Here is a 19,358-nt window from a genome sequence, read left to right on the forward strand (position 1 = left end):
GATTTTGATACTTAAGATTATTTTGCATCTTTTATTTTTTATTTTTTTTGCGGTACGCGGGCCTCTCACTGTTGTGGCCTCTCCCATTGCGGAGCACAGGCTCCGGACGCGCAGACTCGGCGGCCATGGCTCACGGGCCCAGCCACTCCGCGGCATGTGGGATCCTCCCGGACCGGGGCACGAACCCGTGTCCCCTGCATCGGCAGGCGGACTCTCAACCATTGCGCCACCAGGGAAGCTCCTATTTTGCATCTTTTAAACACGAATGATTATGACAAAACTTCTGATATCTTGTATGAATTTCATGGATTCCCACCCCATCACTCCTGTAGTGTACATATGGTGAGGTTTTTAAAAAAATATTAGTAGTACTGACTAGGGTCAAAGGGTAGTAACACTAATTTTAAAAGTGCCATATCGCAGTAATGTCCAGGAGATGAAAACTAGTTCAGGTTTGCAATTAACATTTACATACTAATGATAATTAGCAGTTCCTTAAATTAAAGCCTCATATTTTACATGATTTTTATTGCTGTCTGTCTTTTCAGAGCTATACTGAAAATTAGCAGCATTTTATGACTTTGGCTTGTGTTAGTTAAATGAATTGCAACGACTATTATTAACATAAACAAGATGAGGATAATATGCTTTGGGATATTAACAGAGCAAAATTCAGGTCAGATGTGAATTAACATGTTTAAGTGTTTAATGCCTCTTAACCCATTTAAAAATATTTTGCCTATGGGGTATCATCTAGGTATGATATTTGTGAAGTAAACTTTATCAGAGCAGTGCTAATGTCTTATCCACTGACACATGTTGAAGTGTTTGAAGGTGTGAGTAATCACACGCACAGAATATATAAAATTAATATTGGGTTGGCCAAAAAGTTCGTTCGGGTTTTTCCATAAGATGTTACGAGAACCTTTTGGCCAACTCAATATTTTAAAGTCAAAATTTCACGAATTATCACCAATTGTTTTGATGTTGTTCATTCTTTGACTTAATTTCTTCTTTTCTAGTGTGGTCTGTGTTGGTGGAGATGGATCTGCCAGTGAAGTAGCCCATGCTTTGCTTCTTAGTGCCCAGAAGAACGCCGGGGTGGAAACAGACAGCATCCTGACTCCTGTCCGAGCCCAGCTTCCACTTGGTGTGATACCAGCAGGCAAGGGAGGGGCCATGGATTTGCCAAATGGAACCCCTCGCCTATCTTTCCCTGGTTTACTTCCTAACCTAGGCAGTGTCACACAGAGTTAAACACACAGACTTTGAGTTTGAAAGACCCACGCTTGGCATCTCCACTAGCACATGTGAGACTCTGGCCAAGTTATTTAATTTCTTTGAGCCTTATTTTTCTAATTCGTAAAAGATAGATAACGCACATGACACTCACTTTATTACAAGGTTATTATAGTATTAAATTAGATAGTATACGTGCAGGGTTTAATACATAGTTAAGCAAACAATAAATGGGACCGTTATTCTACCTTCCCATATAAAGGTCTAATGATCACACAGTCCCAGATGTGAAATTTTGAAACAGGGCCATTCCAGTCAAGCTGTTTATAATTTCTTGGGGGGGGGGGGTAAAATGTGGTAACTCAATTCCCATAGTTGAAGTGTAAACAGATAAGCTTGAATGTGCCAAAAGGATTCATCCTGACTGCTGTATCTCCAGCAGCTAGAACAGAATGTGATACAATGAACACTCAATAAAGTCTAAGTGAATAAGTGGAAAGAAGACATTATAGAGCAAGTACCACTTGAATTGCACCTAAAAATACGTAGGACAATTTTTTTTCTGGCCTGAAAGATGGGAATGAGTTATTTTCTTGGCTACAAAAATAATAAATGGCAAGGCAAAATCCAGGAATGTTGAGGAATAGAAAACAGGCCATTTGTTTCGTAGTACTGGTGTCAAAACAGGTCCACGTCATGGTGGCTCCTGGATGCTACAGGAAGGGGTCTGAATTGCAGTTGATGATCAGTAGGGAACAATGGGAGGTTTAGAGCAAGGGGAGCGACCTGCTGGGAGCCTGTTCTAGGAAGATTCCTGATTAGGGGAAGGGAGGAAAAGGAAGTGGAGGTCAGAGCCAGGGAGAGCAGCCAGAGCAACACTGGGATCCAGAGAAGACAAAAGTATCTTTTGCAGGTTTATTATATGAGTCCCTCCTCTCAAATTATTATTGAAACAAACAGTAGTGAAGGAAAGTGACTTTTTTTTTTCACTTTAGAACATCACATGTTATTATCTCTACAAGAAAAGAGGAAACAATTACAGTTGACCCTTGAACAATTTACAGTTGGCCCTCCTTTCCTCTGCATCCTCGAATTCAACCATCGGGGGACCATGAAGTACTATAGTAATTACAACTGAAAAATATCCATGTCTAAGTGGACCCACTCAGTTCAAACCTGTGTTCAAGGGTCAACTGTATTCTTTCCTACGAAAATAGAAGACACATGGTTACACATGGTTGAAAAAAAAGCAACATTCTATCCATTTGATGACCAGAGTCATTTAGTATGAATTTCAGTATATTTAGTATTGTTAATTGACAAAGAGCAAAAGACACACCAATGCCCTTCTAGAGAAAAAAGTCTTTCATAAAAAATAAGAATTTAAAAGGAGAGGGATATTGGGATATATCATGATGATTGTAAAAACCTGTTAAGGAAAATCTGTGAGAAAGACCCCCTTAGGTAGAAGAGAACAAAATGCATCAACTCAAAACGATGCATTTGGGCTGCACTTTGACCTTTCTGTGTCACTTTAGAAGTGCCGTCTGTAATGGTGGAAATTTCCCAACATTTCCTTCTGTACAGAGTGGATGTGCTTAGGTCACTGTTTCTCTTCCTTAGTACTTATACCCCTGAAGTCACTCATTCACTGCTCTGCATCAAAAGTGGAAAGATGGGTGTCCCCATGGATCTTCATTTGACATAAAGTGAATAGCTAGCTAGAAAAACTGGTGGTTATGCTTACATTTTTAATATGTAACTCAGATGTTATAAAGGAACAGCATTGAGTTTTATTATCATTATACTTTTTAAGCATATTTCTGATTTTGAAAGCATTTTTTAGATACAGTGGATATGTAGAAATGCCATTGGAATACTTTTTGTTTAGAAGATACAGCCTGTTGCCAAAACTTTAGTGGTTGTATAGAGTTCTAGCTTGTGGATTCCATCTAATAGGAGGAGGAAGTCATGTGCAGGATGTATTTAATATGAGGACTCTATGTCTGGTCAGGGCTTTGATAATGAATGGGAACAAGAGCTAGGCAGGAAGTTTCTAAGCTAACGCAGAAGAGAGTCTGCCTTTGAAGCCATTTGCCTCCTGGAGAGAGACACCCAGAGGGAGAGTGTTTAGTAAATTACTCCACTGAGCCAACAGACTAAGCCGCTGAATTATGGTCAGACTCAGATGGATCAGATGTGGGGAAGCCTGTATTTGAACTGCTGGCCATTAGCAACGGTGTTTGTTGCTATGGGAACTGGTGCTAAGGAACTATACAGAGAGATTCCGATTAAGGGGATGAGGGGGAGGATAGGGAAAAAAGCCAGAGAGGACATAAAAATAAAAAAGCAATCCAGTTGTTGTAAAACAAGGCTCAATCCACATACTGATGACTGGGAACCATATATTTCTATAGCATTCACATAAATAAATTCATGCTTTCCAATTAATTTGAGGAGAATAAAATATTGCCAAGGGACTGTTAATTTCTATGATATTTCAGGCAAAGAACCAAAGTGTAGGTGCAGTTTTCACGAGAATTTTAGATATGCTTGACTAGGAAGTCATTACATCACATTTATGTTTGGATGTGGGAGACATTAATGGCCTTATGAATATTCATGATGTCTGGTTAATTAAGTTAATTGTTCTGCAGAAGTGCTTGCACTTCCAAGGACAATTTTTTTTTCTTTTTGCCTCTGTAGTTTCTGCCTGGTTCTTCTATCAGTCATGCTTTACATGAGCTGCTACTTCTGTCCTTACTCATTGGATGTGGCACATTTTAGCAGGTTTGGGGCGGCGGTGGTGAGCAGAGTTGCTGGTAGTGTTAAGAAAAATAACTTTTCAGGCTAATTAAAATGTTTACCTTGAGGTAGAACATTTATAGCTTTTGTGAGAATGCTAAAATTACATAGTTTTTATTTATGTGAGCAGCATGTTCTTTTGGCATGTAGAGATCTTTTTGGTTGGATCCCATTTTGTTTCTGGAAATTGTACTCTTTTAGATTATTCAAACAAAAATATGGAGCAATCTATAGTTTTATAATTTTACATCTACTTTCTTCATGAACTTTCCTTTTAAATTCAGAGTGTTAAAAACGTTCTTAAGGGTTAAGGTACAGGTCAAGCAGAGCAGAAGATGACTGAGATGATTTTCTGATTTCTGGTCATGTCTGTCATCACTGCCAAGTTCAGTGGAATTAAAGAAAAGTGGCAAAGTTGCAAAGCCTGAGAAGACATAGAAATAAAAAAGCAATGTCTAGCATTCTAAGAGGACTTGTACTTTGGCATACTTCAAACTCACAGGGAATAAATGGTCTTTATTTTCTTGAGTCATGATATGTGTCATTCTCTACTGCACATGACAACATTACATTTTGTTTTTTAATAGTCTTTCTAGAGGAATGCTTTTATGGTCTACTCTTAATTAACCATGGTAATGGAGGAAATGTGTTTCATGGAGTACTGTAATCCATCGATAATCTTAAATATCTCACTCTAATTATGTGGCCTCCTCCAAAACCTTTACCATAAATCCGACTGGGAAGCAAAATTGATTTGTTTTTGCTTTTTCCCCCCACCCATTCCAAGTTAATTAGTATTAGACAGCCAAAGGGCAGGCTGTAGAGGGTCAAAGAATAATTGGAAAAACCTAGGTAATTGACGCCTGGTAAAGATCCACTGAGGAACAGGTTTCTGGATCACTTTTTCTCAGACCTTAGGGTGCACACAAATCACCTGGAGAACTTGCTAAGACATGGGCACGGGGACCCCACTCCCAGCTACTTCCTTTCCATTGGTTGGAGGTGGAACCCAGATATTTCCCTTTTTTTTTTTTTTTTTTTGCGGTACGCGGGCCTCTCACTGTTTTGGCCTCTCCCGTTGCGGAGCACAGGCTCCGGACGTGCAGGCTCAGCGGCCATGGCTCACAGGCCCAGCCGCTCCGCGGCATGTGGGATCTTCCCGGACCGGGGCACGAACCCATGTCCCCTGCATCGGCAGGCGGACTCTCAACCACTGCGCCACCAGGGAAGCCCCAGAAATTTCCCTTTTTAACAAGCTCCCAAGTAATGTTGATGCTGCTGATCCTTGAACCATACGTTCTGGAGGAGGGCCTCTCCATATACATAACCTGAGGATCTTATAAAATGCAGACTATGCCTCCTTAGGTCTGGAGTGGGGCCTGAGAATCAACAGTGTAATAAACACGGAGGTGTGGCCATCGCTGCTGGACTGTGGGACATATTCTGAGTAACAGGGGTCAGAACATAAACTACTGTTTGATGAATCAGTTAAAACCAGTTTACCAGTTGGTTAAGGGGGACATTTCTTTGCATTGGTTTCACTAGAGGTCTGGAAATCATGAATGCTTAGATAGGTACCTCACGATGACTATTGTTTTAATGACAGTCTTGCTTGATAATGGCTTCATCGACTCAGCTTCTCCAGCTAAGCAGCCCAAGCATAATACATCTGTTCAAAGTGACACAAACCGAAGGGATTACATATGACCACACAGGAAAGTTCCTGGTTAGCTAGCCTTTGCATTGATAGCTATTGTACACAGTACATCCATGCTTTCACAGTTCTTAGCTGTTACTGGACTTAAGTCAAGAAAAATGTAGCTTCTTAATTTTAAATGCTTTTTACCTCCTGGGAATGGCAGTGGCTAGCTGGTATTTTCCCCTTCGAAACCAGGCCTTTACCCCAAGATCTCAGATACACACAAATGTTACAGGGGCCTGACTTGAGAAAGCTCTTTCTCTCTGTAGGCTGGTGGGAAAAATTCATGTGGATCTTAAATTATCTTAGTGATTATGGAAAACAGAAACCTATAATGTCTCAATACAGATTCTCAAACTATGGCAAATACCATGGGATGAAGAGTTTTCTTCATCTGGGGTACCATTTTTCGGATTATAGAAGGGCTCTCCATTTGGTTGAGAGCTTTAAAATGTATTTAAAGCATATCTTTTGTACTTTATAGTGATCTTATACTTTTTTCTTAGTTATTATTTGGCTTTTTTTGTGTTTATGCATTTGTCTGCTTTCCAGAGCCATCCTTCTGCTGTTGGTGTGCATTTTGGTAAAGAAGCCTGTTTATTAAAGTTGAATGGAGCAGACTTTGATGTAACTAGCACTTTTTCAGGTAGAAAACAGACATTCATGATGGAAGAAGCTGTGAGCAAGTAGATACTGTAACTTGTTTCCTAATTTTTAAGTTATTTAAAGATTAAGTAATAATTGAGTAGCCATTCAGTGTGCATCTATGATGTGCACAAAAACATACACTTCCACTTAATTTTTCATTTGAACATCACGTAGTGACATCTCTAGAAAGTAGGAGCAAATGGTTAATTGAAAATGTTTGCTGTTACTGATCATACATGTTTTAACTTTGATTTGGCAGGATCTACTAATGTACTGGCACATTCCCTCCATGGAATTTCTCACGTGGTCACTGCAACTTTGCACATTATAATGGGTAAGAATTCTTCCAAAGAAGTTTATGTTTTATAAGGAAGTTTCTATTTATATAAGGAAGGCTATTTTATATCCTTCAGGCTTGTCCAAGACAGATTCTTTATCTCTCAAAGCAGAGAAATGTTTGACTAAAAACCAAAAGTCAGTTAGGCAAAGCTTCACTATTTTGACTGCTGATCTTTTCAGAATACAGGTGCTCTAAAGAGTAGTAAGTGAAGTTCTACTATAATCTTGATAGAAAGTAATAGAGTGATGTTCAAGATCACAATTTTATAACCAGGTCAGGAAAATCCATGCATACTGATGAAATATATCAGGTACTGTTGTTTGACTACCAAAACTCTAGGACTAGTTATTAAAAGAAAAAAAAGCACAAGAAAAAAATGTTTCGCCAGTGTACTTCCACTAGACCTTTTATTATCTCAACTGATGTAAAGCATGTAAGCTCTAATAAATGCAAATCTGTTAAATCTGAGTTTGCTCTGCACATGTACTTCAACTTCACTTCCTTAGCCATGTTTTGCTTAAAATAGCAGTAAGCTGCAACATTTACCACTTTGTGTCTCTCCCCTTGGTACCTGAAAAAGTTATAAATGGGGCTTCCCTGGTGGCACAGTGGTTGAGAGTCCGCCTGCCGATGCAGGGGACACGGGTTCGTGCCCCGGTCCGGGAAGATCCCACATGCCGCGGAGCGACTGGGCCCGTGAGCCATGGCCGCTGAGCCTGCGCGTCCGGAGCCCGTGCTCCACAACGGGAGAGGCCACAACAGTGAGAGGCCCGCGTACCGCAAAAAAAAAAAAAAAAAAGTTATAAATGGCAATTGCAGTAATTGTAGGTAGTGGAAGAGAAAATAGGATACTATGGTATAAAGTAGCCTGACATTTTCTTCTTCTCCTCTGAGTAAATAAATATGCTCTCCTATCTTTGCCATTTTGACACCTGGCTCTACTTACTTGCTGACTAATACTCAATATAACGTTCAAGGGCACGTACAACCGGTCGATGTCTGCACCTTCAGCACCACTGGCAAGTTTCTTCGCTTTGGGTTCTCAGCTATGTTTGGCTTTGGTGGAAGAGCTTTGGCTCTGGCAGAAGAACATCGATGGATGTCCCCTAACCAACGTATGGATTTTGCTGTCATTAAGGCACTGGCAAAACTTAAGTAAGTCTTTTTTTCTTAACCCCCAAACTTCATATCCCAGAGTCAATGAGTGCTAATAACAAATTTCATTATATTTTAGGCCAGAGGAATGTGAAATATCATTTTTACCATTTAACGACCCTCAGGATAGAGAAGAAAGGTAAGTGAACAGCTCAAAGTAATACAGGAGTCTATATCTTTCTTTGAAGCATAAAACTTTGATATAAACAGTTTATTAGACTTGTGATCTTTGGTTGTTCTTCTATCGTATTAGTGAAGAATATAGAATCATGGGGTCCTACAGATCCTATTAGGCCATGTAGTTTGGCATCTGTCTTCAGAAATAACTAATCACTCCATCCATCCATCCATCCGTCTATTCAATAGCTGTTTATTAAAGTACCTGCTGTATGCCAGACACCTTGGATAAAATACGCCTACAAACAAACAAACAAAATCCATAGTTTCTGCCCTCATGAGAATTTCTAATGTGGAATAAAAGTATTACTCAAAGCCACACAAAGGAAGTGCTCTAGTCTTAAAAGAAATTTTGAAAATCATTGTTACTGATGAATCAATGAATCAACAACTAATGCAGTGACAGAATTGTTCACGTATTTTTACTTACTGCTGAATCTAATATATATAATGTTGGGTTCTCTAATCATCTCATGTTTAATAGATGCTATTTTTTTGTGTGCGATGTGATGTTTCTTTGTCTTGTTTTCTTACTTTTAGGAGGGCACAGGGATCTCTGAAATCTGGTGAGTATGAAGTTACCTCCTTGAGAACTGAGCAGGGCTCTATTGACATTTTGATCTGTTGGCGGAAGTAACCAATCCCTTCCATTACCTTTAGACTGTAATGATCAGTGGCAAATGATCCAGGGTCAGTTCTTGAATGTCAGCATTATGGCAATTCCATGCCTGTGTTCAGTGGCACCTAGAGGCTTGGCACCTAATACCAGGTTAGTAAGCGTTTTTATTGAATCATTGATACTTTTCATTCATTCATTTATTTATCTTTGGCTGAGTTGGGTCTCTGTTGCTGCGCGCGGACTTTCTCTAGTTGCGGTGAGCGGGGGCTACTCTTCGTTGGGGCGGGCGGGCTTCTCATTGTGGTGGCTTCTCTTGTACGCAGGCTTCAGCAGTTGTGGCTCGTGGGCTCTAGAGTGCAGTCTCAGTAGTTGTGGTGCACGGGCTTAGTTGCTCTGCAGCATGTGGGATCTTCCCAGGCTAGGGCTCGAACCCGTGTCCCCTGCATTGATAGGCAGATTCTTAACCACTGTGCCACCAGGGAAGCCCCATTGAAACTTTTCTATAAACCACATTTATCTTTCAGAATACCCTGCTAACTCTTGGCTAACTAGAATATTATCAAGAGGTCATTTCTGAGTTGATTTTAAGGGATTTGTCTTCAGAGTAGGCTGAGAGTAACTGTTATACTGGAAAAATGATAATTTACTCTGATGTTTTAATATCACTGAGGCTAAAATAATATTCCTTGGGTTTTATTGACATGATCTTATTGTGTTATTTTATGTCTACTTTGCTTTATTTACTTACCAGTCATTGAGAATATTATGTTTAATTCTGGTATTCCTTATGCACACCTCTGCCTTTCGATTTTAGTGCAGACGTATACAACCTTAGCAGGAATAGCATGTATGTGTGTATGATACTTTTAGTCAAAGGAAACATTTTAGTTATATTTAGTGTGAATTGTGGTACATCGGAATCTACTGCCCACATTTTCATGAGACATTTTATATATCATTTTATCCACAAGCTATAGCTGTTCCATCTCTTGCACATCCTTTTCATGTAGTTGTCCATCGTTGGTCTGAAAATATATTTCTCTTGCGTTTCTGTAGAGCACAGAAGAAAGGTGATGAATGTTGCGTAATGTCGTCACCGCTAGATTTTCCCCAGAAGTGGAATAAAAGAATGACTTATGTATGAACTTTGGCAATTCATAACATCATTTTAATGATTAGTTTCAACTTCCCTGCAAAATATTTAATCTGAAGGATTAACAATTGGTAAAGGGATTGATTTAAAATGTTTTCCTTGGCAATTGATAGGAAGGTAAGAAAGAGGGAAATATCCAAAGTTAGAGAAGAAGAGAAACTTTTTTTTTTTTTTTTTTTTGCGGTACGTGGCCTCTCACTGTTGTGGCCTCTCCCGTTGCGGAGCACAGGCTCCGGACACGCAGGCTCAGTGGCCATGGCTCACGGGCCCAGCCGCTCTGCGGCATGTGGGATCTTCCCGGACCGGGGCACAAACCTGCATCGGCAGGCAGACTCTCAACCACTGCGCCACCGGGGAAGCCCGAGAAACTATTTTAAAAATCAGATGTCAGAGTCTCATTAATTATCTCTAGTGCTGGAGCTTGTGTGGTTTAGAAATTGAGGCCGATTGTTTCCTCCCCATACCCTCAGAAACCCTAGATAGCTGTGCATCTCCCTAGTGTAGTTTCCCCCATGAAAAGTGAAGATCTGGCTGGCTGACTAGAGCTGCATTCTCCAGGACTCGACACAATGCTGCTCTAACCCGGCGCCATCTCTGACTCTCGTGTTTGCTCGAGGACCTTCGTGGGAAGTAGTCCTGCTCTCCTGGGAGCAGTAGATTCATGCCTCCTTCCAAGCTGCTCCAGTCATTTTCCAGCTGGCCTGGAATTCCACTGCTTACTCTCCAGGTTCCATCTGCATTGATGAATTTTTCAGAGGAGGGTGATTAGTTAGAGATGTCTTCTGTGGATTGTAAGCAAACATGCCGTTTTTTTAAAGGCCTTTACATCAGAGCCTCAGCTGACCAAGTATTCAAAAATTTAGCTTCTGGATGATTCAGCGAAATTGCAAAGGAGTTTCCACTTCCACCTTTATTTATTTTTTCACAGGAAAGTATAATTTACTTCAAGATACCTCAGTGTGAGTTGCTGATAGGAACTAATTTTTTTATATTCGAATTTTTCTAAGATTATATGCATTAATGTATGGAAAATATTTAGAACAGTGCCAGGCACATAGCTTGTGTTTCAATTACTAATAAGTATTGAAACGTAGACACGTGAAATGCTTTTCATGTTTACCAGTAAAAACTAAGTAATTAAAAAAAAATCAAGAATGCACAAAACACTAATGTTTTGGTACTATTTTTTTTTTTACATCTTTATTGGAGTATAATTGCTTTACAATGGTGTGTTAGTTTCTGCTTTATAACAAAGTGAATCAGTTATACATATACATATGTTCCCATATCTCTTCCCTCTTGCGTCTCCCTCCCTCCCACCCTCCCTATCCCACCCCTCTAGGTGGTCACAAAGCACAGAGCTGATCTCCCTGTGTTATGCGGCTGCTTCCCACTAGCTGTCTATTTTACGTTTGGTAGTGTATATATGTCCATGCCACTGTCTCACTTTGTCACAGATTACCCTTCCCACTCCCCATATCCTCAAGTCCATTCTCTAGTAGGTCTGCATCTTCATTCCTCTTACCCCTAGGCTCTTCATGACATTTTTTTTCTTAGATTCCATATATATGTGTTAGCATACGGTATTTGTTTTTCTCTTTCTGACTTACTTCACTGTGTATGACAGACTCTAGGTCCATCCACCTCACTACAAATAACTCATTTTCGTTTCTTTTTATGGCTGAGTAATATTCCATTGTATATATGTGCCACATCTTCTTTAACCATTCATCTGTCGATGGACACTTAGGTTGCTTCCATGTCCTGGCTATTGTCAATAGAGCTGCAGTGAACATTTTGGTATGACTCTTTTTGAATTATGGTTTTCTCAGGGTATATGCCCAGTAGTGGCATTGCTGGGTCATATGGTAGTTCTATTTGTAGTTTTTAAAGGAACCTCCATACTGTTCTCCATAGTGGCTGTACCAATTCACATTCCCACCAGCAGTGTATGAGTGTTCCCTTTTCTCCACATGCTCTCCAGCATTTATTGTTTCTAGATTTTTTGATGTTTTGGTACTATTTATTTCCAGTTGGGAAGAGGTGACGTAATGCGTAAAAGGAATGGTGGACCCTGGATTAAGCGCTCTGGTTCCAGTGATTATTTTGTTTTTCTCTGTCTTTGAACCAATCACTTAAACTTCGGGGCTTCTTTTCCTTCTACATAAACTGAGTGAATGACTGGGTAATCTCCAAGGTCCCTTACAGCTCTAACCTGAGCTTCCATAAGATTTAAAGAGCTCTTTTTTATGTCATCATTGTTATTCTTGGAATAACTTTATATTTGCACTGAAACTGAGCCTAGAAGTCATTTGCACATATTTCTGCAAACTGCCTTCTAAAGCTAGATGCATCTGTGAGTGGCTTTTTGGCACTAAATCACACCTCTAAATTTGCAGCCTCTTACATTGAACTGAAGAGTTATGCGAGATTAAAATGTTCAGTCATTTAACTGAACATGTGTGGTAGCATTTGTTCACTCCAGTTCATCCATCCAAGAGCCTCTGATTTATTTGGTTTCCTATGTCACTTAGACCTGCCCATAAATAAATATTTAAATCACACTTTAGATTTTAAAAAGTGTTGAACTAGTTGTTAGACCATTTGTATTTATTAACTATCGTACAACACATCTTTAAAAAAATACATGGTTTCACACTTAGAATCCCTAAGTAAGTACATTGGATTTCAAATTATGTCTTGATATGTGAACAGGATGCACGGTGATTCATTTTTTAAGAAGTGCTTGGTGTCAGTGCTTGGTGAGAAGGAAATCAGTCAGTTGTTTAATAAAACTAATTTGAAAGGCTGTTTCATTTAAAAGACAGCACAGCAAGATATGATTTAATAATTTTAGGTAAATTTAATGTGATGGTGATTTATCTAGCTTGCCTACAACTTCTAGTAAACATTATTTGTTAGGAGGAATGATACAGAGTAGTTTCTCTTAATAAATATTTTAATGTCAAATACAAATATTTAATTTCAGATTAAATGACGGAAGCATGGCTCTTATAATTTCAAGAAACACTTCTCGACCAGAATTTATAAAACACCTGAAAAGATATGCAAGTGTTAAAAACCAGGTACAGTAAACCATTTAGATTACCTGTGTGCAAAGCAATTAATCATGGGGAGAGAGATGCTGCGAGAGTTGACACCGAGTCCTGCCTTGTAAGAAAGCTTTATTTTCTTCTGAATGCATTAACCTTTTTTTTTTTTTCAATTTGTTCTTTCTTCAAATTCTGAAAAGTATCCACCAGTATTAATATGGATTGGCCTTTTTTGAATTGTGGGTTGGTGGTTATACACATTTATGTGTGTGTGTGCAAAGAGAAAATAGAAAATGTAGTGTTATTTTGAAATGTGAAGTAAATTAAGGATAAAATGACATACTCAGCTGTTCTTCAGAATGAAGAGTAGTGAAATCTGAGATTTTTAGCCTTCTTAATTTTATGGCAGCAGACTCCCTCTAAAGTTATGACCTTTGGGTTTTCCTGTTGTTCAAGATCAGCCTACTTACATTGATTGAAATAGATTTGCAGAAATATATTTTAAAATACACTACTTTTATATAGATGTTATTTATTTTATTCTAAACTTAGGATGTGTGGTGGTATTTGTAGAGATAGATAAAACTGTATTTCCATTCTTAAGGGATTTGTTTTAAAGAGAAGCAATAACTGTTATAAGCCATATTCTTTTGGCAGACATTTTGAGCCGGTTATTAGGAAACCGATCCAGAAATATGTGAATTTCTGAAATTATGAATCTTGAAGTACATAGTATGCATGTAAAACCCTACAGTCTCATACCTTCTTACAGGTATAAAATTGTGCCTGGATGTAGCTGGGGGAGAACAGATGGGGGAAGGAGAGTAAATCCAGCCGGTGACTAGCAGGTGTATCTTTCTTACATAGGTAGCCACTGCAAGGCTCTCATTTTTGCTTCTTTATAATTTTAAACTTTCTCGGGCAGGCTTCATGAAGTTTCAGTTCTCCTCTGCCTACTACATTATTTGATCAATATTTATTGAGCAACCAGTTGAATGAAATGTTTAGGAAATTATGTCATAAAATTATGTACAGTCCTATTTTCTTTAAATATAAATCTCTAAGGAGACAAAGTGGAAAAAAGCTGATATAATGTAGGTTGTAAGACTAACTAATAACTTTATGTGTTTGGGAAAATAGTGATTTATTGATTTTTAAAGGAATGTATGCCTTTTCAGATGTTGCTAATTTTGTTTGCAACTTTATTATTTTTCTTAATCCAAAGCAATACATGTTCATTGGTTTTTCTGTAAGTCAGAAAATAGAAACAAGATAATATATATAAAAAGCTCTCAAAATTCTATATTCCAAGAGATAATGAGTGCCATTATGTTGGTATAAACTTTTCCTATTCTTTTTCTATTAAATAAATATGAGAACTTAAAGGAGTAATAACCCCAAGGTACTTACCCTGAGAAGCTGTATATTTATTTTAGAGGCACGATTGCACAGATTACTTACAGAGAAGAAGTTCTCTTTTGGAATTGCCTAAGGGTCAAATGTCTTAGGTAATTTTTGTAGACATACTTTTTTCATTACGAAAGTAGCTTTCTTCTGACTTTAAAAGTAATAGATGCTTACTATAAAAAATAAAGACAAAGACATAGTAGGGAATGTAATTCTGTATCTATAGGAAAGTAAAGTTTTTCAAAAGAAGACCATGTTATGCAAGACATAACCATTTTTCTCAGGTACTCAACCAGTCATATCTTGCTTTTTTTTTTTTTTTTTTTTTTTTTTTTTTTGCGGTATGCGGGCCTCTCACTGTTGTGGCCTCTCCCGTTGCGGGGCACAGGCTCCGGACGCGCAGGCCCAGCGGCCATGGCTCACGGGCCCAGCCGCTCCGCGGCATGTGGGATCTTCCCGGTCCGGGGCACGAACCCGCGTCCCCTGCATCGGCAGGCGGACTCTCAACCACTGCGCCACCAGGGAAGCCCCATATCTTGCTTTTGATACAAAAAAACTATTGCCTGTGTATGTGTGTGTGGTTCATTAGGCTTAACTGATTGGCTCAGCTCTTTCCAAAAATTCAAGTCCATGCTACTGCTCTGTAGTTTTTTGCAAAGAAATTCTAAACTGTTTTGCATAATAGTATATAGTAAGAATAATTGGATTGATTCCCAAGGTGACTGCTTTCAAGCAATGTTAATCTGATACATTTGTGTAAAAATCACAGACATACATATACACATATACACGTGTATGTGTAGTCTCTTTCCTTCATGGTGACATGTTCAAAAATATAAACTTATATAAATTATGTAATATTATAAAGACCAGATAAATGTAAGATTATATAATCCACTCTCAATTAGTAGCAGTTCTGGTATCCAGGAAGGGAAAGGCGGCACTTCAGCCTAAGGAGAGCAACAGTCTAGGTCTCTGAACCATCTTTCCAGGTTGAACTGAATGTTCGCGTATCTGAACAATTGTAGAATGTACTGAAAACCATCATTTGTAGGTGACGCATCTTGCGTTTCCCATCTCTGTGTGAAATAGATAGAGGTAAAAACTCCTCTTCAGGTCTTTTCAACTCCATCCTGTAGCTGGCCTTTGTTTCCTCTGTTCATATTGAAAACATTCCTACGTTTGCTTTGACCCTCATTTTTGTTTAGGGGGTTTAAAAACCCTTGTTATTCCCCAGGGATTTGTTTGTAACCTTCTTCTCATGATACTTTTTCCTGGGTGATCTCACTGCTTCCCATTGCTTGAACCACTATCTGAACTTTGCACACTACCAAGGGTTCTCTCTTCCTTTCTGATTTGCAGGACCACTGTGCCTTCCTGTGTGCTGAGAAGGTTATAAAACTCACAGGCATCTTGAGTCCAGCACGTCCACTACTTACCTTATCGCCCTCTTCCTTGATGGTGCTCCTTCTGTGTTTCCCTACAAAGGGCAATGGTACCACTCTCTACCCATCCTGGAGTTACTCTGGATCCCTCGCCCTCATTCCTCACAACCAGTCCACCAATTAATTCAAACCTTAATCCCCTTCTTGCTTCCAATAGCCTCCTTCTGATCTTTCTTTTCGCTGGTCTTCCACACTGCATTCTAGAGGGATTTTTCTAAAATACATATCTGATGTATCTCCTGCCTAATTCTTCAATGTGTTATTGTCATCAGGATGACATCAAATTTCCTCAGTGTGGAATACAGGGCCCCTTGTATTCTAGCCCTTGCCTGTGTCACAGCCTCGCTTCTTGCCATCCTCCACCAGATTTCCCGTGCTTTGGTCATTGAATTCATTCTCTCGGGCTGCCATAACAAATACCACAGACTGGGTAGGTTTGGTTTCTCCCAAGACCTGTCTCCTTGGCTTACAGATGGCTGCCTTCTGGCTGTGTCCTCACTTGATCTTTTCTCTGTGCATGCACATTCCTGGGGTCTCTCTGTGTGTCCCAATTTCCTCCTTTTATAAGGACACCAGTCATATTGGATTTGGGCCTACCCTAAAAGACTCATTTAACTTAATCACCTTTTAAAGACCTAATCTCCAAATATGGTTACATTCTGAGGTACAGGGAGTTAGGACTTCAGCATATAAATTGGAGAAAGGGGGGACACGATTCAGCCCATAACACCATATGTGTCTATGTTTTAAAATCAAATATAGGCATTAACATACTCTGAAAAATAAATGCCAAAATACCAGTGTTGCCATCAGTATCACACTATGCTTGATCATGGCATATCTCTGTATTCTTGCAAACGTGGTTTCCTCTCTCCAGGGCTTCTCTTCACCTCCAGGCTAATTCTTCTGTGTTAAGACACAGCTCAAGAGGGCAATTCACCCAATATCCTGAGCCTGTTTGCCTCTTCTCATTTCTCTCTGCTTATACCATCATGGCACTTATATATATATCACAACTTTAATTGTTAACTTCCCTTCCTCATGCCCCAAACACACCCTCACACGTGATATCACGCTCTTGGCTTCCCTAAGTCCCATCTAACAATGTCTGTGGCTTCCTAGGTAATAAATGTGCATGCATGGATGAACGGAGCTTCATTTTGTGAAGTGTGTACATGAAAACTGGTGATGTAAGACAATAGACTTACTGGTGATGGCCATCAGTTCCTGACACTCCTTGGCTTTAGCTGCGTGGCTCAAGTCTCTGACCCCTTCATCACATGACATTCTCCCTGAGTGTCTATCTTCACACGGCATTCTCCTCTCTTAACCAGGACATTAGTCATATTGGATTAGGGCCACCCAAATGACCTCATCTTAACTTGATTACATTTGCAAAGACCCGATTTCCAAATAAGGTGACAGTCACATGTACTAAGAGTTAGGACTTCTAGATATCTTTACGGGGGACACAATTTAACGCATAATGGCCAGTGATCACTGACTCATTTAAAACACATTATTTTGGGACTTCCCTGGTGGCGCAGTGGTTAAGACTCCGTGCTCCCAAAGCAGGGGGGCTGGGTTCGATCCCTGGTCAGGGAACTAGGTCCCACATGCATGCCGCAACTGAGAATTCACATGCCACAGCTAAGGAGCCTGCCTGCCGCAACTAAAACCCGGCACAATCAAATAAATAAATAAAATTTTAAAAAATGTTTAAAAAAACAACTAAAACACATTATTTTCACAATGAATGAAAAATGTAGAACATTTTACAAGTGCAGTGTGAAGTGTGGCCCCAAACCTTACACCTGAAATGGGAAGTCTAATGCAGTGACTATGAGGCAGTTTTAGAGAGAGCCTTGATTTTTCCAACAGAGAGTTGCTTGGGGCCTGCTAACCCTGTACTTCAAATAGAACAACTGTTGCCATCATGTAACCCAGTATTATCCACCACGTAACCCATGCATTATTCAGTATAAACTATAAGATCTGCTGGACATTGATGTTTCCACATATAGCAAAATAAGGGTATTGGGGAAAAGAGTTTTCTGGCAACTTTTAAAATTCTGTGCTTCATCGAGGTTTATATGTGAAAGAAGGGAAAAAAACATGTAGATAATATATTTGTGATAAACCTCATGCCATTTATCTGAAAACTGAAATAAATGAGTAGTTGTGCATTTCTACTAAAAAGTTACTTGGCTATCTTACTTATTTCAGAGAATATATATTTTTTCACTATAGTTTCCTTAGGCAAGTAAGAAAATTTTAAATTTTAAAAAAATTTTTTACTGGAGTATAGTTGATTTACAATGTGCTAACTTCTGCTTACAGCCAAGTGATTCAGTTATACATATATATAATATTTTTCATATTTTTTTCCGTTATGGTTTATTGCAGGATATTGAATATAGTTCCCTATGCTACACAGTAGGACCTTGTTGTTTATCCATCCTATATATAATAGGTGGCATCTGCTAATCCCAAACTCCCAATCCTTCCCTCCCCTGCCCGCACCTTGGGAACCACAAGTCTGTTCTCTGTGAGTCTGTTTCTGTTTCGTAGGTAAGTTCATTTGTGTTGTATTTTAGATTCCACATATAAGTGATAGCATATGGTATTTGTCTTTCTCTGTCTGGCTTACTTCACTTAGTATGATAATGTCTAGGTTCATCCATGTTGCTGCAAGTGGCATTATTTCATTCTTTTTTATGGCTGAGTAATAGTCCATTGTATATATGTACCACATCTTCTTTATCCATTCATCTGTTGATGGGCATTTAGGTTGTTTCCATGTCTTGGCTACTATAAATAGTGCTGTTTTGAACACTGGGTGCATGTATCTTTTCGAATTAAGGTTTTGTCTGGGTATATGCCCAGGAATGGGATTGCTGGAACATATGGCAACTCTTATGTTTAGTTTTTTGAGCAACCTTCATACTGTTTTCCATAGTGGCTGCACCAATTTACATTCCCACCAACAGTGTAGGAGGGTTCCCTTTTCTCCACACCCTCTCCAGTATTTGTTATTTGTAGAGTTTTTAATGAGGGCCATTCTGACCAGTGTGAGGTGGCACCTCATTGTAGTTTTGATTTGCATTTCTCTGATGATTAGGAATGATGAGCATCTTTTCATGTGCCGACGGGCCATCTGTATGTCTTCTCTGGAGAAGTGTCTATTTAGATATTCTGCCCACTTTTCGATTGTTTTTGTTGTTGTTGTTGTTATTAAATTGTATGAGCTGTTTGTATATTTTTGAAATTAAGCCCTTGCCAGTCACATCATTTGGAAATATTTTCTTCCACTCCTTAGGTTGTCTTTTAATTTTGATTATGGTTTCCTTTGCTGTGCAAAAGCTTGTAAGTGTGATTAGGCCCCATTTGTTTAATTTTGATTTTATTTCTATTGCCTTGGGAGACTGATCTAAGAAAACATTGGTATGATTTATGTCAGAGAATGTTTTGCCTATATTCTCTTCTAGGAGTTTTATAGTGTCATGTCTCATATGTAAATCTTTAAGCCATTTTTTGTCTATGATGTGAGGGAATGTTCTAACTTCATTGATTTTCATGTGGCTGTCCAATTTTCCCAACACCACTTGCTGAAAAGAC

The 19,358-nt window shown here is 39.1% G+C and overlaps 1 protein-coding gene across 3 annotated transcripts in view; it reads left to right on the forward strand.

The window, feature by feature from the left end:
- Nucleotides 1–19,358, forward strand: part of CERKL (ceramide kinase like) — a 147,241-nt gene that overhangs the window by 123,667 nt on the left and 4,216 nt on the right. For 2 of the 3 annotated variants that reach the window (XM_032636531.1, XM_032636532.1), the window contains 6 exons: nucleotides 6,651–6,725; nucleotides 7,709–7,886; nucleotides 7,966–8,025; nucleotides 8,604–8,629; nucleotides 8,724–8,832; nucleotides 12,825–12,921. In XM_032636531.1, the coding sequence (XP_032492422.1) occupies nucleotides 6,651–6,725; nucleotides 7,709–7,886; nucleotides 7,966–8,025; nucleotides 8,604–8,629; nucleotides 8,724–8,832; nucleotides 12,825–12,921 (545 nt within the window). Of the gene's footprint in view, nucleotides 1–1,022; nucleotides 1,166–6,650; nucleotides 6,726–7,708; nucleotides 7,887–7,965; nucleotides 8,026–8,603; nucleotides 8,630–8,723; nucleotides 8,833–12,824; nucleotides 12,922–19,358 lie in introns of all 3 variants that reach the window. The other variant, XM_032636530.1, reaches the window with a different exon arrangement.

This window comes from Phocoena sinus, chromosome 7 (assembly GCF_008692025.1).
Source record: "Phocoena sinus isolate mPhoSin1 chromosome 7, mPhoSin1.pri, whole genome shotgun sequence".
Classification (NCBI taxonomy): Eukaryota; Metazoa; Chordata; class Mammalia; order Artiodactyla; family Phocoenidae; genus Phocoena; species Phocoena sinus.